General features: G+C 40.2%; 1 protein-coding gene across 1 annotated transcript; it reads right to left on the bottom strand.

Annotated features, from left to right (window-relative positions):
• Nucleotides 1-6456: 6456 nt before the first annotated feature.
• Nucleotides 6457-7067, bottom strand: LOC149951501 (uncharacterized). The gene is made up of 2 exons (XM_090170337.1): nt 6994-7067; nt 6457-6676 (listed from the first exon to the last, which is right to left on the bottom strand). Exons 1-2 carry the CDS (start codon nt 7037-7039, stop codon nt 6480-6482), a joined length of 243 nt encoding a protein of 80 aa, XP_090026463.1. The 5' UTR covers nt 7040-7067; the 3' UTR covers nt 6457-6479.
• Nucleotides 7068-18741: the final 11674 nt, after the last annotated feature.

The following is an 18741-nucleotide window of genomic DNA, read 5'->3' as shown; positions in this document are numbered from 1 at the left end:
ATACAATTAATTGGACAAATTTAGTGGCCCAACATTTAAACACGCCAGTGATCTGAAGAGGTCGATCGAACCATTCAAAATCAACCTATCATAAATATTGTTTATTGGTTTTACTTTGCTAAAATATCCAAAGCTCCTCTTTGGCGTTAGAGTTCAGGTATTTCGGTCGGATATTTAATGACCCATTACATAAACCGTGTAAATGGCGACGCACGTTTTTCTAACACCACTCTGTTTAGACTTTGTTTCGAGACAAAATGTGAGAGTGGACATTTAACCGAACAATGACCAGCAATACTGCTTCCACAGTTGTTTATAAGTAGCCAGTTGAAATGGTGCATTGAGATAAGTAACATTTCAATTATTATTTTCTAACTCACCACCAAAAAGGCCGATTTTTGAAGGTGACCTACGTAAATAATTTTTTTTTATATAGGAAATTAATGCCCTCTTGGAAACGTGTGGCTGTATCATGAAAGAAGTAGTTCTAGAGTAGCCCAATCGCATAGAGTGGAAGGCCCTTTGGAAGAGCAAGAAACATTTATCCTAACGGGTCAGCTTGTTTTCGAGGCGTGAATAAATATAGTCGGAAGAGCGATGGTGTTATTGCATACATTTTTTAGACTATAAACTTACTTTTTTATCTAGATTTTGTACATTAACTTTAAGCCAACTTGTTAATTTCACGCCTCGAAAACAAGATGTTGCGTACGAAAAGTGTTCACAAGTTTCGCTGATTGCCTTCCACTCTATGTGAGTGGCTTACACTATGGAAGTAGTAATGGAGATTTGCGGGGGAAACATGTTACGAGCGCGACACTAGTTTCCCCCTCTTCTCTGGGGGATGTCAGAAAAAGGGGAGAAGAATATAACTGAAAACGCTACTCTGGCTATACGAACGCGTCGCCATCTACCTGAGAATAAAAGCTATTTTATCTGCAAACGGCGATAAGTGATTTCCTGAATCACTGTAAATAGTTTACTTATTCGTATTTCATCGAAATAACGAGAAATTTTGACTTTTAAGCACTATTCTTTTTTAAATATTCACAGTCTGTAATATATTTACGGTAAACATTTATGGCAGGTTGTTCTGGTATGAAATTCGTGAGCACTTTAAGTGTTATGCCTCGGTTCTAAAATGGGCAAATATTTCATGTTCGTTAAATGTGGGAGCTCGAAAAACGCCAAGAAACTCGAAAACGGTGTTTTTTACAAACAATCCCTACCCCTGTAGCACAAACGGGTCGGCCCGACGTCGAATATACCCTCAAACAGCAAGGTCGGCCGACCGTCGGCCGATTAGACTTTTTAGAGTCGAAATGTCCCAAGGTTCTTACAAGCGGCACATATGGAAATGTCCTATTGGTAAAATGGTCCATCGACCGTCGATCGACCTTGAATGTGTGACCCTAAACCGACTGCCAAACGACGTTGGGCCGACTTCCTTTTTGATATTTTATCTGACTGAAAAATGACCACTTAAAGCTATAAAAATAGATTACCTGTAGTCCCATGAAACGGGAGTGAAATAATGAATTAAACAGACGTCACTAAAACTTTAGGAACTTTTATTTATCACATTTTCTATTTATCACATTTGAACATTTCTATTAATATTAAGCAGCTTGCTTAAATAGATAAAAAAAATATTTGAACACTTAATTAATGAACTGGTTTCTATTCTTTTAAAAAACAACATTTTTTTATAAGCACCTGCTTAAGGCACCTTTTGTGCAAAAAACAAAATAAAAGAACTTTCGCCACTTCCCACAGTATATTTAAATATCTCAATTATCTAGTCGGAGTCATCTGACCTGTCCTTGAAAATGTTTTGCCCATTTTCCTTTTCTATAGGACTGTTGTTCGAACCTTTGGCTTGAATGTCCTTTGACAATCTTTTAATTCTCCCACCTCCACCTCTTTCAATGTCATATCTTGTGGTTTTTCTAAATCCACTCATTACTCGAACAGCAGCTGTAATTAATTATAGTTCGTAAAAAAACAAGTAGATTTTTTTCCCTCCTTTTTCAGTGTTTCAACCTACCAATTATAACATCTTTCAATTTAAGACTAGAGAAAGCTATAAACCCATTTTTTCCGCTCCAGTTCATTCCTAAAACCAAGTCATGATTCCAAGTTTTTCTTAGAATTCTTCGAACGGTATCTCCTACAGTTTTACCGCCCATTGAAGCAAGGTGTGAAATCTATGTAAATTAAATCCATATGTGTAGAATTGTATATCTTCGGTTTACTTGTGCCAAAAGATAAGATTTATTACCAATTTAAATCTCTTAGTTTCGTCTCCTACTAAAATTTCATACTGACGTAGAACCTCTTTAGATTTTATAGGCATGTTGTCAGAATTTATAGCCCGGTGTACCGGTAAGAAAAAGAACTACACCACCGGAGGCCTATCATCAGAATGCCCTACGCCAGCGTCCACAAGCCCGGACAGGTGACAAAACCAGCATGGGTAGCAGAACCCCACTACTGATGGTCGCACCCCCGACGCAAGCCGCTCAACCCAGCAGAAGGTGCAGCAATGGGACGACCAGACCGCCACTTCGCACACAGCAGTGGGATAGAGAACGGATGCTCTAGCAACGCCAGCCGACACCCCACCTACGAAGGCAGAGAGCCAAGCCCATTGGAAAGAGCTCCTAAAGGGAAACGGCGGGCACACGGCAGCCCGCATAACCCGGCACAGCTGGCACCAGAGATCCCGGTGGAGCTCCAAAAGGCCGGGAGATGGGTCCGCCGTGCCCTCATACGGAGGCCCGCAGCCCCACAGCAGGCTACCCAATCCGCCAAGGCGGCCAGGTTGCCCGGCCCCTCTCCGTTAGCCTGGGCCGAAGCCCAGTATCCAGCCCACACCTGACCGAAGTCGGAGGTCGGAGATAGGACCATTTGGACGGAGCTAACATCTCCCAGTGCGCCACCACCCTTATGGGTTACAAGAGCCGGACCCCGACTCCGCGGTAAAGCCACCAGTTATTGCACACTCCGACCGATTGAGGGCCAGATTTTATAGGCAATGGTGGAAAATCATTTATGTCTGAAAATCCCATGACATTACTTTTAGTGAGCACATTTTGAATTTTACTAATTTTACGATCAAGGCCAGAAAACATCGTGTAGACAGTGCGCCGGAACTGTTCATCTTTAGCACAACAAGCTGTTTCAATGAAATTATATGCAAATTTATTGATAACAAATTATATTGTAAAATATATAAGATTCACCTGATGAATGCAAATTTGAATTAGCTTTAGCTGTAGTTTCACTGGTTGGAAAGTCTTCCGATCTGACATTAATTGGACTTTGGAATGCTAATTAAGGGAGCTAAAATAAGAGTACTATATTCGAAAATCATTTTGGTGAACGTTTAAATACCTATTGAATGACTTGAAGATAGGTTCCCAACTGACAATGTGGGTAGGCAAAACCAATAGCCAAGGCTTAATAACTAAATGAATTCTTAACTCGTATAGTAATTAAAACCGATTGACCAAGGATATACTTACTTTTAACTAAAGCGCATATAGAAAGTGAAAAACATATTATTAATTAATTAATCATGAGGGTGCGGCGAACGATGAGACATACGCGAACAATGTTTACGCGCGTAAAAATCCAACGTCACTGTACCGGCAGCTATTTCTTTCCCCTGCTCGTCAATCTGACCATAAACCAACCTTATTTTGCACATCATAGAAATTTTCAATTTATCTCGTAAGGAACTTTTTAATCGGTTTTTGGTCGTGGACCTAAAAAAGACCTTTCGACTAAAATTCGACCCAGACCCGACCACTTCGTGCTACAGGGGTATGTATATAGGGATTGTAGTGTAATAGGTTCACGTACAGTGTAGTCCGCCGCCGCCGCCGCCGCCGTTCGTTCGATTACTCTAGAACCGTTTGCGATACAAAATCAAACGAGACGTCTGTCGATTAGACTTAGAAAACCCTCGTCGCCATTGCCAATTATTTTTGAATCGGGTGCTAAGAAGTTGGTCATTTGCCCAATTTAGTGGACCCCCACGCTTCTTGGCGATTAAAATTTGAACGGATTTAGGGGTTTTTACTCTTCAACCGTTTGCGTTACAAAAACACCAAATATGCCAATCGATGGGGACTATTAAAACCTAGCTGCAACTGTTAACAATTTTGAAATTGAAAACAAGAAGATGGTCATTTGCACTTTCCAGTGGGACAGAATCCAAATTTCATCGAATTTCGAATTTCCCGCAACACCCAAGATAAACCAGATAGCTTTTAAAGAGGTATCAATTAGGTGTTTGGTACTATTTTTGTTTTTGCTATACACGGTGGTTGTTGGTGAATAAGAAGGGCGTTGTAATGAATTTTTTCTTTCAATTTAATAGTCCGATTTGATACGATTTTTTTGCACAGGGTGAATGTTTTATATCGGGCTGTGATTATTTACTGTGTTGGACATTTTCAGAAACTCCAGGGGTCTTGAAACTGTACTAACTGCAAGTTTGGAGTTGAGATTCTACTGATGGATCAACCTGGAGCGTATCAATTCGTATCCGGCGAAATCACCATACCGTCTCCTTTGGTTCTAGCAGCGAGTGTCCCCGAGTATGCCAAGAAAATGGCTACATAGCTAAAATGGTGTATTCCAGCGACTTCCCTCTTATTCGACGACACACGAGTGCACGAGATATGTGGCTGGCGCTACGCAGTGTATATGAGCCAAAGACCGAGTAAGAAGGGTTGTATACTATTGGACCGAATCCCATTGAACCGAAAAGTATTTTCGATTATAGCCCAACATGGCGGGATTCAGTTGAATGGGATATTTAAATCTGGTTCGTTTTAACTTCGGGTAGGTTAGTTCAGGTTGGGTTAGGTTAGGTTAGGTTAGGTTAGGTTGGGTTAGGTTAGATATGGTAGGCAACTATTTCACGTCGGGTCTTATCAAGGTTATTTTCCAAAAATAAACCCGGAAAATATCAAATTTCAAGGGAAAAAGGTCTAAAAATACACGTCGGTACGAAATAATAAATATTTAAGAAATAGTTTAGTCCAAATTAAATATACTATCGTCACGTAACCTACGATATATAAATATGTATCACTAACGGTATATGAATGAAAACCGCGCAAAACGTGGTTTTCGGTCGATTGGAATTCGGTTGAATGGTACATTCGGACGAATGGGATTTCGGTCCAATGGTCTACAATCAGTAAGAAGCGCTGAACCTTCAGTTTGAATAATCCAAGCAGATGTTGAAAAGTCCGGAAGAACCGATGGCCAAATACATCACAAGGATCAGAGAACTTGTTGACAAGATGGCAGATTTTCCAATCAAGCCAAATGACGCTAGCAAGTGAAGATGCACTTTGTACGAGATGGAGCCGTAAAACTTGTAGCAGACTACAACGGCGTAGTATAGCCCGCTTCCAGTTGGGTCGGGCTTTTCTATATCGAAGTTTTTGGCGGGTCGGGTCGGATCGGCTTTAATTCTATATATTTTTTTTCGGGCTGGGCTGGGTCGGGATTTTTTTTAAACGGGTCGGGTCGGGATTTTTACATAAAACTGGCCAGTTCGGGATTTTTATATATTATTGATCAGGCCTTCAAGTTTCTATTTTATTTGGAACAGCAAATCTCTACATTCAGAAAGCGAATCATTGTGAGGTGTTACTCGTATTCTTGGCATGTTCGCTAATTTTTAACTGTTTCTCAAAGAGCTGCAAGTGCCATCTACTGACAAAATTTGAATCTGAAAAGCCACTCTAGCATGTATTACAAACGTATACTATAAACATAAAAAATGCAGGCTTTTTCGGGTTCAATTTTATCGGGCCTATTCGGGTTGGGTTTAAAAATTTAAAATTTTAATGGGCCGGGCTGGGTGTGGTTTGAGCTCTGGCGGGCCGGACCGGGTCGGGTTTCAATTTGTTTTGTTTAATCGGGTCGGGTCGGGTCGGGTCAGGCTTTAAAACTAGGCGGGCCGACTCATCTCTCCAACGCCCGTGGGGAGGGTGGGAGGCACGTATGTCTTCCGAGAGAGGAGTGGTTTTTGAAACGACGCGTGCGTGCGCGCTCAAAATTCGCTCGCGTCCTTGATGTGGGCAGCCGGCTGTATAAATGCCACGATACCTTTCGCGTGGAGTGGGGAGGCATTTATACCTTCCAAACGTGCGCGTAATATTTTATTTTGATGTAAACTGCATACTTTCAAAATGATGCAGTGGCGCAGCCATGGGGGCACAGGGGGCACAGCCCCCCCCCCGAAACGTATGGTCGTACGTACAAATAATTTTATTTTTCTACTTTTTTTCAATGGTGTGCCCACACCCCCCACCCGAAACAAAATCCTGGCTACACCACTGAAATGATTCATCTTTGAAGCGAAAAAGGTGTCATACGGGCTTCACGACTTTTTTCTTTTAAAGTAGTGTATTCAAAGTAGTGCTTTTATTTTCGATTGATAATGTTTCATATTACATTTTAAAATTTAATATTTTTAAGCGATCTGGAGATTGCAGCTGATCTGAAAGTTGCGGCTGATCTGGAGGTGGCGACTGATCTGGAGGTGGCGGCTGTTCTTTAGGTGGCGGCTGTTCTTTAGGTGGCGGCTGTTCTGGAGGTGGTGGCATACCTGGAGGTTGCGGTGGACTTGTAGACATGACAACTTCTTCTGCACAGGTTGAAAGAACAACGACCACCAAACATGAGATGAACATACGGGAAAAGACAAAGGAACACTTTGGATAAGCTTAAAATAACGTCAGCGATTTTAAAATAGCTAAACTGCTTTAAAACGTAACTGCCGTCGAGCCGGGACACTGACACATAAAGTTAAAGCGTGCTTTAGCGGGAGCTCCATGCCCATAAATACTGAGTAAAATTCAAAGTGGTTATGTTTCAGAAACGCGTGATATTAAACATAAGCGAAGTAAACGAAACGATACAGGAGTTTTTCCAAAGTGAATGAGGAATGAAAAGTAGACTTACCCACGACGAAGATGGCCAACATCACAGCCACGATTATCAGCTTCATTTGGACTTATCTGTTTACTTGAACACTAGCCAAACTAATGATTCAACGCTAAAACGCACTTCAATTTATAGAACTCCTAACGCGAGTACAACTACCAATGCCACTCGTTAGCTACTCCCATGTCAGACACGGGGATTGGTGGCGACAGTTCAGCGGGCCAATCGTCGAGTGCATGGGAGGAGGACAAAGATGGGATGTTACCGAAAATGTTAATGAGCCAAGTCACAATAAATACAGGGCCCAAACACGATCGCACGCCAACAAACGTTTTGTAACAGCGTTAGTTAAACCCGAGTACATAAATTTATTTCAAAGCTTTTTAAAACATTAAGTTTAAACAAATGGCAACCATTCTTCTTGGGTGTTATTACCCGCTTTTAGTTGAGAGCAGTTCTTTACGCTTTTGATCCAAGAATTTTAACTTTCTTTCGAATGGCCGCACAGGGTGGACCCAAACGCCGGCTTATAATATTTTTGCAAATATTCTACCAGATTTTCCGTTGATATCAGTGTCTTTGCAGCTTTAGCAAAAATGTAGTACTTTCTTTATGACATTTCAATTATTACTTTGCTAGTGCCAATAAAAGATCATTTATTTTCTACAATTTCATATAAACGCCCCGCCACGCCACCCCGCCACCGTCGCACTTAAATTTTGGTTCAACGCCGCCGCCGCCGCCGACAAAAAAGTAGTCGCACGCCGATCGCGCCGCCGCTGCCGATGGAAAATCACCGGATCTGAGGGTGATTTAAAACAGCCAAAATAAGATTTTACTTTATAGTACGAGTTAAATTGATCGGGGTACAAAAATAAACCCTCGAAAGGTTTACCATATCCCTGGATACAAAGGCGTAGCAAGGGGGAGCAGGGGGCATCAGCCCCAGGCGCCGATGGCTAGCCAAAGGGCTCCCAAAGTATTACATGTAAAAAGGATTTGTTGGATTATATATTAAACTCATTTTTCTTGAGAAGTAAACTTTTTTTAAAAATAATGTGCTTGTCAAGAGGCAAACGAGGGGGGGGGGCTCAAATTCGGTGTTTGCTCCGGGCCGCAAATATCCTCGCTACGCCACTGCCTGGATCTTTGCTTGATATAATTGATATTGTTGAACTGGAAAGGTGCCGTGAATCCTGCAACCTACATACACCTATACAACCAATATTTTTCTGCCTCAGTTAATTTAGTTGCTGCGCTGGGGGGGGGGGATAGAGTTTTGTTTATGCCATGACTCAGTCTTCACGGGATTTTAGTTCTAGCTGGGGCCCGGCCGAAGGACGGGCTTCCCAGCTAGTATACTAACTAGGGCGTCACAAAACCCCAACGGGTATTTTTGACAAAAACCTGAGCGGAACGAGCTAGCGACAATATAAATAATTCAAATATTGAACACACATTTAAAGAAATTAATTTAATAACTTTTATTTTTATGACATATCATAGTAGTTTCAGCCTCTCCAGTTCTTTTTTTTAAGCTAGCCCGGTCTTAATATTGACTTTCAAAAGTCGTGCCACATTAAATCCGGGATCGAAATTTATGCCGTCCAATGTTTTTACGCTCGAAACGGCAACGTATGCCATGCCGAGAGCGAATTCGTTGGGTCCGAGATCAACAACTGCTTGCTCAAGTGTTAAGCCCTGGGAACGATGAATACTGATTGCGTAAGCAACTTGCAAGTTGCAGTGGGAATTTCTTACGAGTACAAGTGGCCGCCCCCTTTTTAAACGAAATGGTGACTGGTGGGATCGGTATCAGATTGTTGTATAACGACGGACCTGAGTATGTTGGAAAATTAACAAGCACACAAAGTGGCAACTCGTTTAAATACTCGAGAGTATCGGTGGAAATATAGATAATGTCAATGACTTTGCCTATAGTACCATTGCCAGTTTCCCTATCACTCAATAAAAAAAACCCTCGAAGGGATTTCCCTCATCAATTACTATTTTTGAGATATTGTGAAATTTCTGCGAATTATCAGAGCCCCCATCCCCTTCCACTTCCTATCCCCGCCGCGCGCCCACCCTCTACCCTCTCGCTCTCTCTCTCTCTCGCAACCCGTGGCTCATAGCATTTTTCTTTCTCTTCCGCCCCCCCTCAATTGAAACTTTCTAACGGACGACCGTTCCTATCCCCGTCTAGCACCCCCTACCCTCTCGCTTTTTCTCTCTCTCGCAACCCGTGGCTCATACCATGCCATGAAATAAAAATTATAAATTTGCGTAGTAATGGTTTTGGAAATTTACCCGTAGATTAAGTTCGCCTTTAACGTACACAGGTATCTAGCGCTAAACATCTGTTGGAGATTAAATGCGCTGAATTGACGAGAGTGTTGTCAATCGACTACAGCGCTAACATTCTTATTTTCTTTTTAAGGTGCGTGACCTTCAGATGACCGTTAAACAGTCATTTTGCTCTCTTGATCATAAGTATAATCATAATATAATAAAATAATTAAATTCTTATAGCAGTACAGGGTGTGAAGTTGAATTGAATTATCTAAAAAGATAATTAATCTTAAATTATGGAGAATTATGGCCAAAGTATGCAGGACCTAAAACTCCAATTTTAAATAATTTTTATTCCACTCCCACTACACTAGCAGTCGATGCATCTCCGTACGGAATCAGAGCGGTGCTCTCTCATGAGGACAAGGACGGAAATGAACAATCCATCTCATTTGCACCCAGGACACTTATTAAAGCCGAGAAGAACTATCCGCGTAAAAAGTTGGAAGCCTTGGCTACAGTGTTCGGTGTGACAAAACTCATGAAGAAGAAAATTAAACTAATATCCGATCATAAAACATTACTTACCTGGTTTTCAGGGAATAAAGCGATTCCAGTTAAAATTATCTTCATACCAATACAACGTCTGCTATAAGTAAGGAAAACTTCTCTCAAACGCCAACGCTCTCAGCAGGCTTCCCATGGAAATCACTAATTTCGAGCCACCGAAATCAGAATAACATGTTTTCAGCATTTCATAGCTACAAACATCATTCAATGTTACGTTGAAAATACTTCAACAAGAGACACTAAAAAAGCCCATCCTTCAGGAGACCCTAAAATTTACCACGAATGGGTTAGGCGCTTGTTGTAGCCTACTTCCAGGGGCTAGTAGGCCACACTTTGAAGTTCTTTGTCGCTTTTTGAACTCATCGTAGGAAAATGGGGAAAAACAGGCATACTTCTCAACTCACCCCCTCCAATTCCTTAAACTTTTTGCATAACCTTTTGAAACACCCTGCATAGTAGAAGCAAAAGACAGGAACGTCAGATCTAGATTAAAACCGAAAAGAAACATTCTTAAAGAAAACCTATTGTGGTTCTCACACTTCACAACAAGTGCAGCACTCCTCTTTCTCGATCGAAGAAGGTATTTATTTAAGTTAGCGAGACGACCAGCTAGATTGATCCCCAAACATCTATCTACCATCTTAAATACAAATAAAGATCGAATACATGTACCATTTATCGCAAAAAATAATAATTCATAAAATAAAATAAATGTTTCTGAATTATGAACTTGTGTAGTAATCGTTTTGGAGATTTACCTGTAGATTAAGTTCGCTTGTAACGCATACAGGTAAAAAGCGCTAAACATCTGTTGGAGATAAAAGGGGGTGAATTGAACAGAGTGACGTCCATCGACTCTAGCACTAACTATTTTCTTCTCTTTTAAAGCCACGTGTTCTTCAGATGACCGTTAATCAGACATATTACTCGAATTGTCCCACCAATCATGATCATAATTTTAATCATAATTTCATAATTTAATTACAATCCAATCATTATACAGTGTATTCCCGGATTAAGTAGATTTTGCCACAGGAGCAGCATCTCATACATATTGGATAAAATTGGTACTTTTTACACTCAGTGTACCATTTTCAGTTGGCACGTAGCCGCCGCGGTCGCCGCCGCCGTTCAGGTTATAACTCTTTAACTATTAGGGTTAAAATGGTAAATGATACATCATATTACAAAAAAGGGTAAACCCTTAATAGAACAGTATTCATTTCGGCGATCGGGGTCCAAAAAGCTGATAATTTTTCCATTTAAGTTATTCTTACTAATTTTTGCTTTGAATTCTATGTTTTTCCTAAATGAACTTCGATTGTTTACAACACTATATTTTTAGTTAGCTCTAATGAGTGGCATGCTTTTAGTGGCAACAAGAAGTTTGAATTTTAAATGAGGTACTGTATTTCGAAAATTCGGTGAACCTCACAGCCGTTTTACGCACTATTGTGATATTTGGATTTAGTACTAATCGAGGAGAAATCAATTAACGCCATCTCGAGGGGTCGGACATTTACCAAAATCCCGTACACTTTGTCTAAAATCGCAAAATCTTTTAACTCTCTCTATGGTAAATTAACATTGAAATCCCAAAATCACTTCAAAAAGTATTGATAAAATGGCCCAAATCTCTTAGAAATCTCGAAATCCCGTACAAAATAATGCCAAGTGTCCGACCCCTTGCGCAATCTACCTCCAAATATTTGATCTCCGAGCTTGAAATCCTCAACGGAGAGATCTACAATTAGGGAAAAATGATTTATCAATCGGTAGAAGATGACGTGCGAATGGTTATTATTACATCAATCGAAAGGTGATATCGTGGGATCGCTGTCACCGGATCCATTTTAGGCTCTTGAGCAGCAGAACGTGAACATCGACCGTCCCTCGCACCGCTTGGCATAGAAAGGAAAATGGTACATCAACCTTCAAAATCTCGCCCCCAATTTGGGGCTATGCGTGCCCCAGAAATTGCGTATCGGCTGACCATCGCGTTGTTACCGATAGAAAATAAAATGATACATCGGCCGCAAACTGATATCGTGCGCTCGCAGTCACTGTCTTAATTTTGGGCCCTTGGTGCCAAATTTCGGGCATTCGCTGTCCCTCTTACTGTTAGGGGTAGTAAGAAAAACGATACATAAATGTCCCAGAATCTTTGGCCAATTTTTGCCGGTTTTGAGTAGTTCAAGCGCCGTTCATGTACTGACTGAGTTTTCAATAAATCAATGAAAGGTTATTGGGATCGTTGTTAATGCACTAAGTTGTTGAGATATTGCTGCTTTTGGTAAAAAATCCTTTTAATTTGCTATATTGCACTTATCAAGTTAATGTTCAGGGTGATTGAAATATTGTTCCTTGAAAAAAGGTCTTGAATAAAGAGTTTTTTCATTTTTGGTTCAAATATGATTAAAAGGAAAACATTTTGTTTCATTATTTAAGTAAAACAAAACTAGATATATGATAGATTAAAATATTGTTCCAAAATAGGTGTTATATCCTTTACTTAAATACTTACTTATTTTAATCCTCAAGATAACAAGAAACGGGTTTGTGTTTTCTTGAATTATTAAATTACAATTTAACTTTTGACCACGATGATTGGGATGTAAGTCCGTTTAACGGTCCTCCGAAGGACACTCGGCTTGAAAGAAAAGAAGAATGTGAGGATGTAGTCGCTTAATGAACTTCATTCCTTTTCGTCTCCAACAGATGTTTAGCGACCAAATTACGCGTACACGTCATGCGCATACTTAATCTACGCGTACATCTCCGAAACGAGTATTATACAAGTATATAGGTTGCAAATATTTATTTTCCTTTTCACGAATAATTATTTTTGAGATAAAATGTAGGGTAAATTTATCTGCATTAAAAATGGGGATGAAATGCTCAGGGGTCAAATAAGCGGCGGCCTCAAAAAAGGGGACGATTTCAATTGGGCAGTTGCGTTAGTAGAGCAACGGATATAACAAAAACGCGACTGTATATGGTAGTGGATTTTCCCCCTTTATCAAAATATGTGTAGCGATTTGAAGGGGCCTCGCTGGGGCTAGGTTTCCACTCTCCTCCGAAAAGTAACAGATTTTATGAGTTATTGAGCTATCAAGGTTTAGTTAGCACATTTTTAAATCATATTTTTTTCTTCCCTTTCAAAGTTTCAATCCAATTTCCCAAATAGGATATGATTGATATAGACTAGTTACCTTCGGTTAGTTTGGTAAGGCCTACCTAACCTTAAGCGCGCGAGCCAGCGAGACGATACATATGTCAAGCGAAAGTTCCGAAACAGACAGGCTGACAGCTAGGCCTCGTTCTTAACCTCCAGCAAACTTCGACAGTTCTAGAAGCTAGTTTTTAAGCCTAGGTTAATTTACGTTATCAAAGTTGGTCGTCATGGCGAAGAGAAAACCACACGACTGAAGAACGTGCAGACATTAAGTTTACGTAGCGGATGATAATGCATATGCTGTTCAACAAATTTACCGTGAAAAGTATCCAAACAGGAATATCTTGAACCCACGAATTTTCGCAAATGTCCATCGTCGATTGCGCGAGACAGGCGCCACACAGGTAAGATTTGGAAATCAGCTAGGCTAGGCTAATACGCAAAATTTGGTAGTTAAACTCTTTGTAATTACTTTTAAGTGAAGTAATAACTTCTAAGTAAAGAGACTAACCTGATTTCCTTACAGGCGGCCAATCATATTCGAAATCCCCCGATGGAAGCGGATGTTAGTGCGTGGCGTTATGTTTCTCGTGTGAACGTAAGTGAAAGAGTATATTGGGTGGTACCCAAATTTTCAGAAAAATGAGGAGAGTCCGAATATCGATGGTACAACTTTGTGGGGGCGCGTCTGGGGGCCGTAGCCCACTCAAAAGCTTTTCAGGGATTAATAATTAGTAATTAATTAACTAATTAATTAATTATTATTGAAATGCTTTAGAACTTACATATATACACTAATTACCGCCCTGGTTAAGCAAAACCTAATATATGTTAGGTATTTTAGATAGGGGGCGCTATATACTCCGCCCCCTTCGCACATTTGAAGTTAACTCAGTTTTTGAAATAAACCACGTGATGTAGGGTATCAAATTAAAGCTTATAACCTTAAGACTAATACTATGTAAACTAGAATAACCCTGGGTGTATTTATGCAAAGTATTAAATATAGGTGGCGCGTCAAACCATAACCCCAGATACTTTGATGTCGCCGTTTGGAATATAACCGCACGGTGTAGGGTATCAAATGAAAGCTTATTACGTCAAAAATTATAATATATAGAGAGCTGGCTAAGAGCGCATTAGTTAAGGTGATTTTTCAGGTTATAAAAGGGTTTTCTATTACAGAAAGATAAATATTTATTAAGCTATTTTAATACAACAATAATGGATAAATATATTTGATATCACATTTTTAAAGAAATGAACATTTTTAAAAGGTAATGCACCTTTTAAAAAGAAAGTTCCGTTTCACTGTCATCATCTTCACTATAATCTTCAAGGTCTTCGACATTTTCATTTTCTATGTACGAATTGTCACAGTTTTCTGAGTCACCCCCACACGCGCACATTTCAGTACATTTACAGGGGGGTTTGCAACGGCCACGTCCACAATTGCACTTAATAAAATCCAAAACGTCCTCTGGAGCGCAAGGAAGGTCGCACAGAACTGGTTTATAGGTACCATCTTGAACGAACCACGCGTATTTATCTGGTGGTGGTAATCGGGGATGCGGAGTTATATCTCTTGCCCATTCTATGCTTTGATAATGTGCCCTACGTATTACAGGTCCCAATGCTGCGGATGTAGGTGGTAGCATTTCTCCTTGCCAACCTTTTTTTGAAAAAAGCCACCAACGAAGCTCGCCCAGTGTTGTTTTCGATACATTCTTCGTAGGTTTTAGATATAAGAAGCAAACAAACTTCTCCAATAAACTGAATATTTTTTCTGTAATGTTTTCGCCTTCTCCAAGTGACGCTAACGCGTGCAGAATGTCCTCGTCCGCGTCTAAAAATGCTTTCCAAAATGACGTTTTAGCTTTTCCCGCGAACCAGCCAGTCACATCAGAACCGGATACGGCGTGAAATCCTGGAAGAGCCGACGAGCTCAGTGGCCCTAGTGCATTGTAATAGTCTTTCAAACTTATTACAATATTTTTTACACCGGTTCGAATAATTGTGCTTTAAGGACAAAGTAAAGGGGTAGCGACGTATAGCCAAAATTAGAACATCGGTGTCCGGAGATAATATGGACAATCTAGTAGCACTTCTCCTCGAAGAATATATAGCGTGGAGTATTAATTTAGTGTCTGCCTCTTCGTGAGAGCTTTTTAAATCGGAGACATCAATGTTTGTAGATTTGGCTTCTTCTTTGTACGACACTATTACGTTTTTGTTTAAGATTTTACCTTCTTGTATTAAGGCATTTCCAATGAAAACTGTAAGTTCGTCTTTGGTTTTAACGTGAGACAAAAGTTTCTTTAAAGAAATACCGAAGAAATATTTGGGTGTTGTTTTCAATTTTATATTGCACAGGCGTTGTTCCTTTTTGTCTTCTCAAACGTGTAGTGTTTTTTAACGAGTTCTATAAGTATGTGTTGAATACTACTTGAATCTCTGAGAATGTTCCTTATTTAGTAAAGATACGATGGCAGAACTCTCTGGCTAGGTCAGCGCAAGTGTTCAGATTTTTGGAAGTTAATGATTGAACTTCGGCCATTCCATCTACTATCGCTACCTCAAATACTTCCATAATATTTGTAGAGATATTTAGCTCGACTTCAGGAAAAGCACTCTGACTATCCCTCGATTTGACTAGTGATTGGAGGAGGTTAACTACTTTGGCTTTATCACCACTGTGGTTTAAAGAACCATCCGCTCCAAACAATGCCTGTGGGACCACAGTCAATTCAAAAGTACTGACTACATCTTCTAGTTTTAGATCTTGTCGAGACCGACACAACAGAATCAGCCGCTGAAATAGACTTCGGTCTTCTTTTAGTACTACCTCTCCAGCTTTTGTTTTCAACTTTACGCTCTTGGCCGTTGTTTTCCAGAGTTTCAGGTTGATGTTGCGTAACGGATCCCAGAGGTTTTTACTTCCATCTATAACGCGTTCCTTAACGAATTTCTGATATTCTTTCGAACCAATATCTGACATATCGCAGACATCTTTGCATACGACTTCGGGTGCAACAGATTTGGTGACAAGATTGATTAGATCACTACCTTCGTATCTAAAGGGGTTAGTGAATGTCTCAATGGTCTTTGTCACGTTCTTCAATTTCCGGGACGATACTGATTCTTCATTTTCGTGGTGTTTCGTTTCTTTTTGACAAGTAATCAAATTAGTTCCAACCATGGCTTTAGCTTCTTCCGAGAGTCTCGAAAGGTGTGGAGCAACTAAGAGGAATTTCGTCAGAATTTCCCGTTCGTAAGGTAATACCAACTAAACCACCAACAACTTTCATCTTCCTATTCTCCTGTTCGAGAGCTTCATCGCCAACCAAATTGCAAAATGAAGCAACACTTTTGTTCGGGCTACATTCACCTCTCTTAAGCTCGTTCCAAGTCTGACTGTCGTTATGTTTTAATTCGTTCATTTCTGCCAAATGCCACGCCGACATCGCCGAATAGTTTCGCAGAACCATCGAGAAAAAATATTTCGTAAAATCGTCTAGCGCTGACAATCTAAGCTCCCAGTCAGCACTACGAACGGCTCGAATGAATGCGAGCGAGGAATGAACCATATTCATATACTGTTTCACGAATTTGAATGTTGGATTTTTAAATGAAAACTTATCGCAAAACGATTCTATTTTTTCGGCCAATTTCATCGATTCTAACTTTTTACTGAACTTTTCGACTTCGAAGGCGACATTTTCCGGAATATTACTTTTCCAGGAGTCCGAGAGCTGTTTGAACAGTGTTCTACATTCTTCTTCTTCCGCTGGGTGGTGTTCGAAAAAGACTTTGGTGAGTAATTTTGTTAGAGCTTGAAGAGTTGTTAAATGAGCGTCAATTGATCTCCTTAGAGGTTTTCCTTCCAGAATACGATTGACAGTGTGCGATCCATACAGTCCAGATTCTACCCATAGCTTTGGAATACCAGAAAGTTCGAGGCATTTTCCAATAGCCCTTAATTCCGCCATTTCGATGTGAAGTTCGCCGGGCAAAAATACCCATCCTTTCGCATTTATCGCCATTTCTAGTTGTTTGATTGGACGGTAAAGCCCCATATCTAAAGAAACGATACGCTTTGTTTCGGAGCCACGTAGAAGATTGCTTGTTTTTCCTAGAATGTCTAATACAGTCACTTTAACTGATTGTTCGGTATAGGAGAGAATCCAAGTAGTGGTAGAACTGCGATGCGTGTAATTTCTTTGGTATTATACACAAGGGAATTGTGTGCTGACCAAGTGAGTCCATGGTCTAAACCATCTTGTTTTCCACTACCTATTCTTGAAAGAATCCACATGAAATCGTGATTGAAAGCTTTTTCCATTTGACTAGAAACTCCAACACCTTGGGTATAAGTGGGAAATACTGCGCTTTTAGGGCGTATTGACTTCGAAACTGAGCATGGAAGTAATTTGAAAATTGACGGTGGAATTTCTGTATTTTGTGCCTCTTCTTTAAAGAGAAATGGTTCGTTTGCATCATAGTACGTTGACCATCAGGGGTATCCTCTTGGAAGTCTAAGTTGTCAAAAGCGAACGATATTGCTCCTCCAAACATGAAATTCGGTGGAAGATAGATACCACCGTTTTCGTTTATTCTACAAAGCACATTTTTAGCTATTAAATTCTCAACGTCTTTTACTTTTGAATAATTGACGCTCATTCCTAAATGACTTAAGGCCCATTTTCATGCTCACTGGTAGCGGATAAAAATTGTCAAAATTCGCATCCGCCACTCGCAAGCGTGAAAATAAAGCTAAAATATCTGTTTGAAACAGATCGACGCGGAAAGTGAAAAAGTGTGTAGCGGAGGCGGATTTTGTCGATTTTTACCCGCTACCATCGAGCATGAAAATGGGGCTTTAGTATTTGAACTAGTTTTGAGCTTCGTGACTCCTTGTGAATGGATAGTCCGACCCCCAACTGCAAAGGCATTTCTCGGGTTCTTCTTATACTTTGCGATTTCGTGACAGATGCTTGACGAGGAGATAAACATTCAAGTGATACATAATATCTACCGCGTGTGCGTCCGTTTCATTTATACATTCATTTAATCGTACCCTCCATGTGTCGTTCCCACTTAACTCAACTGCTTCTCTTAAAGATGCACCGCTTGAATCATAAGATATAATATGTAAAGGGTGCCATTTAGTTTCTTTGTTATCACAAAAGAAGCAAAGAAGTTTAGAGTACTTGGGGGTTTTGCTTCTCGTAAAGGGCAATGGTACACTCATAGTCTGACCCCTGCTAGTAGAAGCGGCTAGCTCTAAAGACTCTTTGCAAGCTTCAGATTTCAATTTTTCTCGATAACGTTTTTCAATTTGACTTCCACGAGACTTCAGAGAAATTTTTTTATAACAGGTCAAATGTCACTTTACCTTTCGCTTCTTTAAGTTTTCAACTGTTACATTTCCATCCAGGAAATTAAGAAGTTCTTGGCTGTCAACGTCTTCTTGATCTGCATATTTCGTCAATAAAGAAGATATAGTCTCGTAAGTAGAATTTTCTGGATTTTCCACAAGGTTTTCTCTGGTATCCTTTTTACAAAACACACAGCTATCACGTTTAGGCGCCCGTGACATCTTACAAATAAATTTCAATCCCCAGAAAACGAACGTTTCCTTAACTGACCGAAACTCTTTGCTAAATAAATCGAGGTTCTCGAAGTCAACAAACGCTATCGATCTGCCCATCCACATGACCCTAAATAAT

This window comes from Leiobunum rupestre, chromosome 3 (assembly GCF_980474605.1).
Source record: "Leiobunum rupestre chromosome 3, qqLeiRupe1.1.hap1, whole genome shotgun sequence".
Classification (NCBI taxonomy): Eukaryota; Metazoa; Arthropoda; class Arachnida; order Opiliones; family Sclerosomatidae; genus Leiobunum; species Leiobunum rupestre.
The sequence above is the reverse complement of the archived record's forward strand: the minus strand, read 5'-3'. Positions and strand labels throughout refer to the sequence as shown.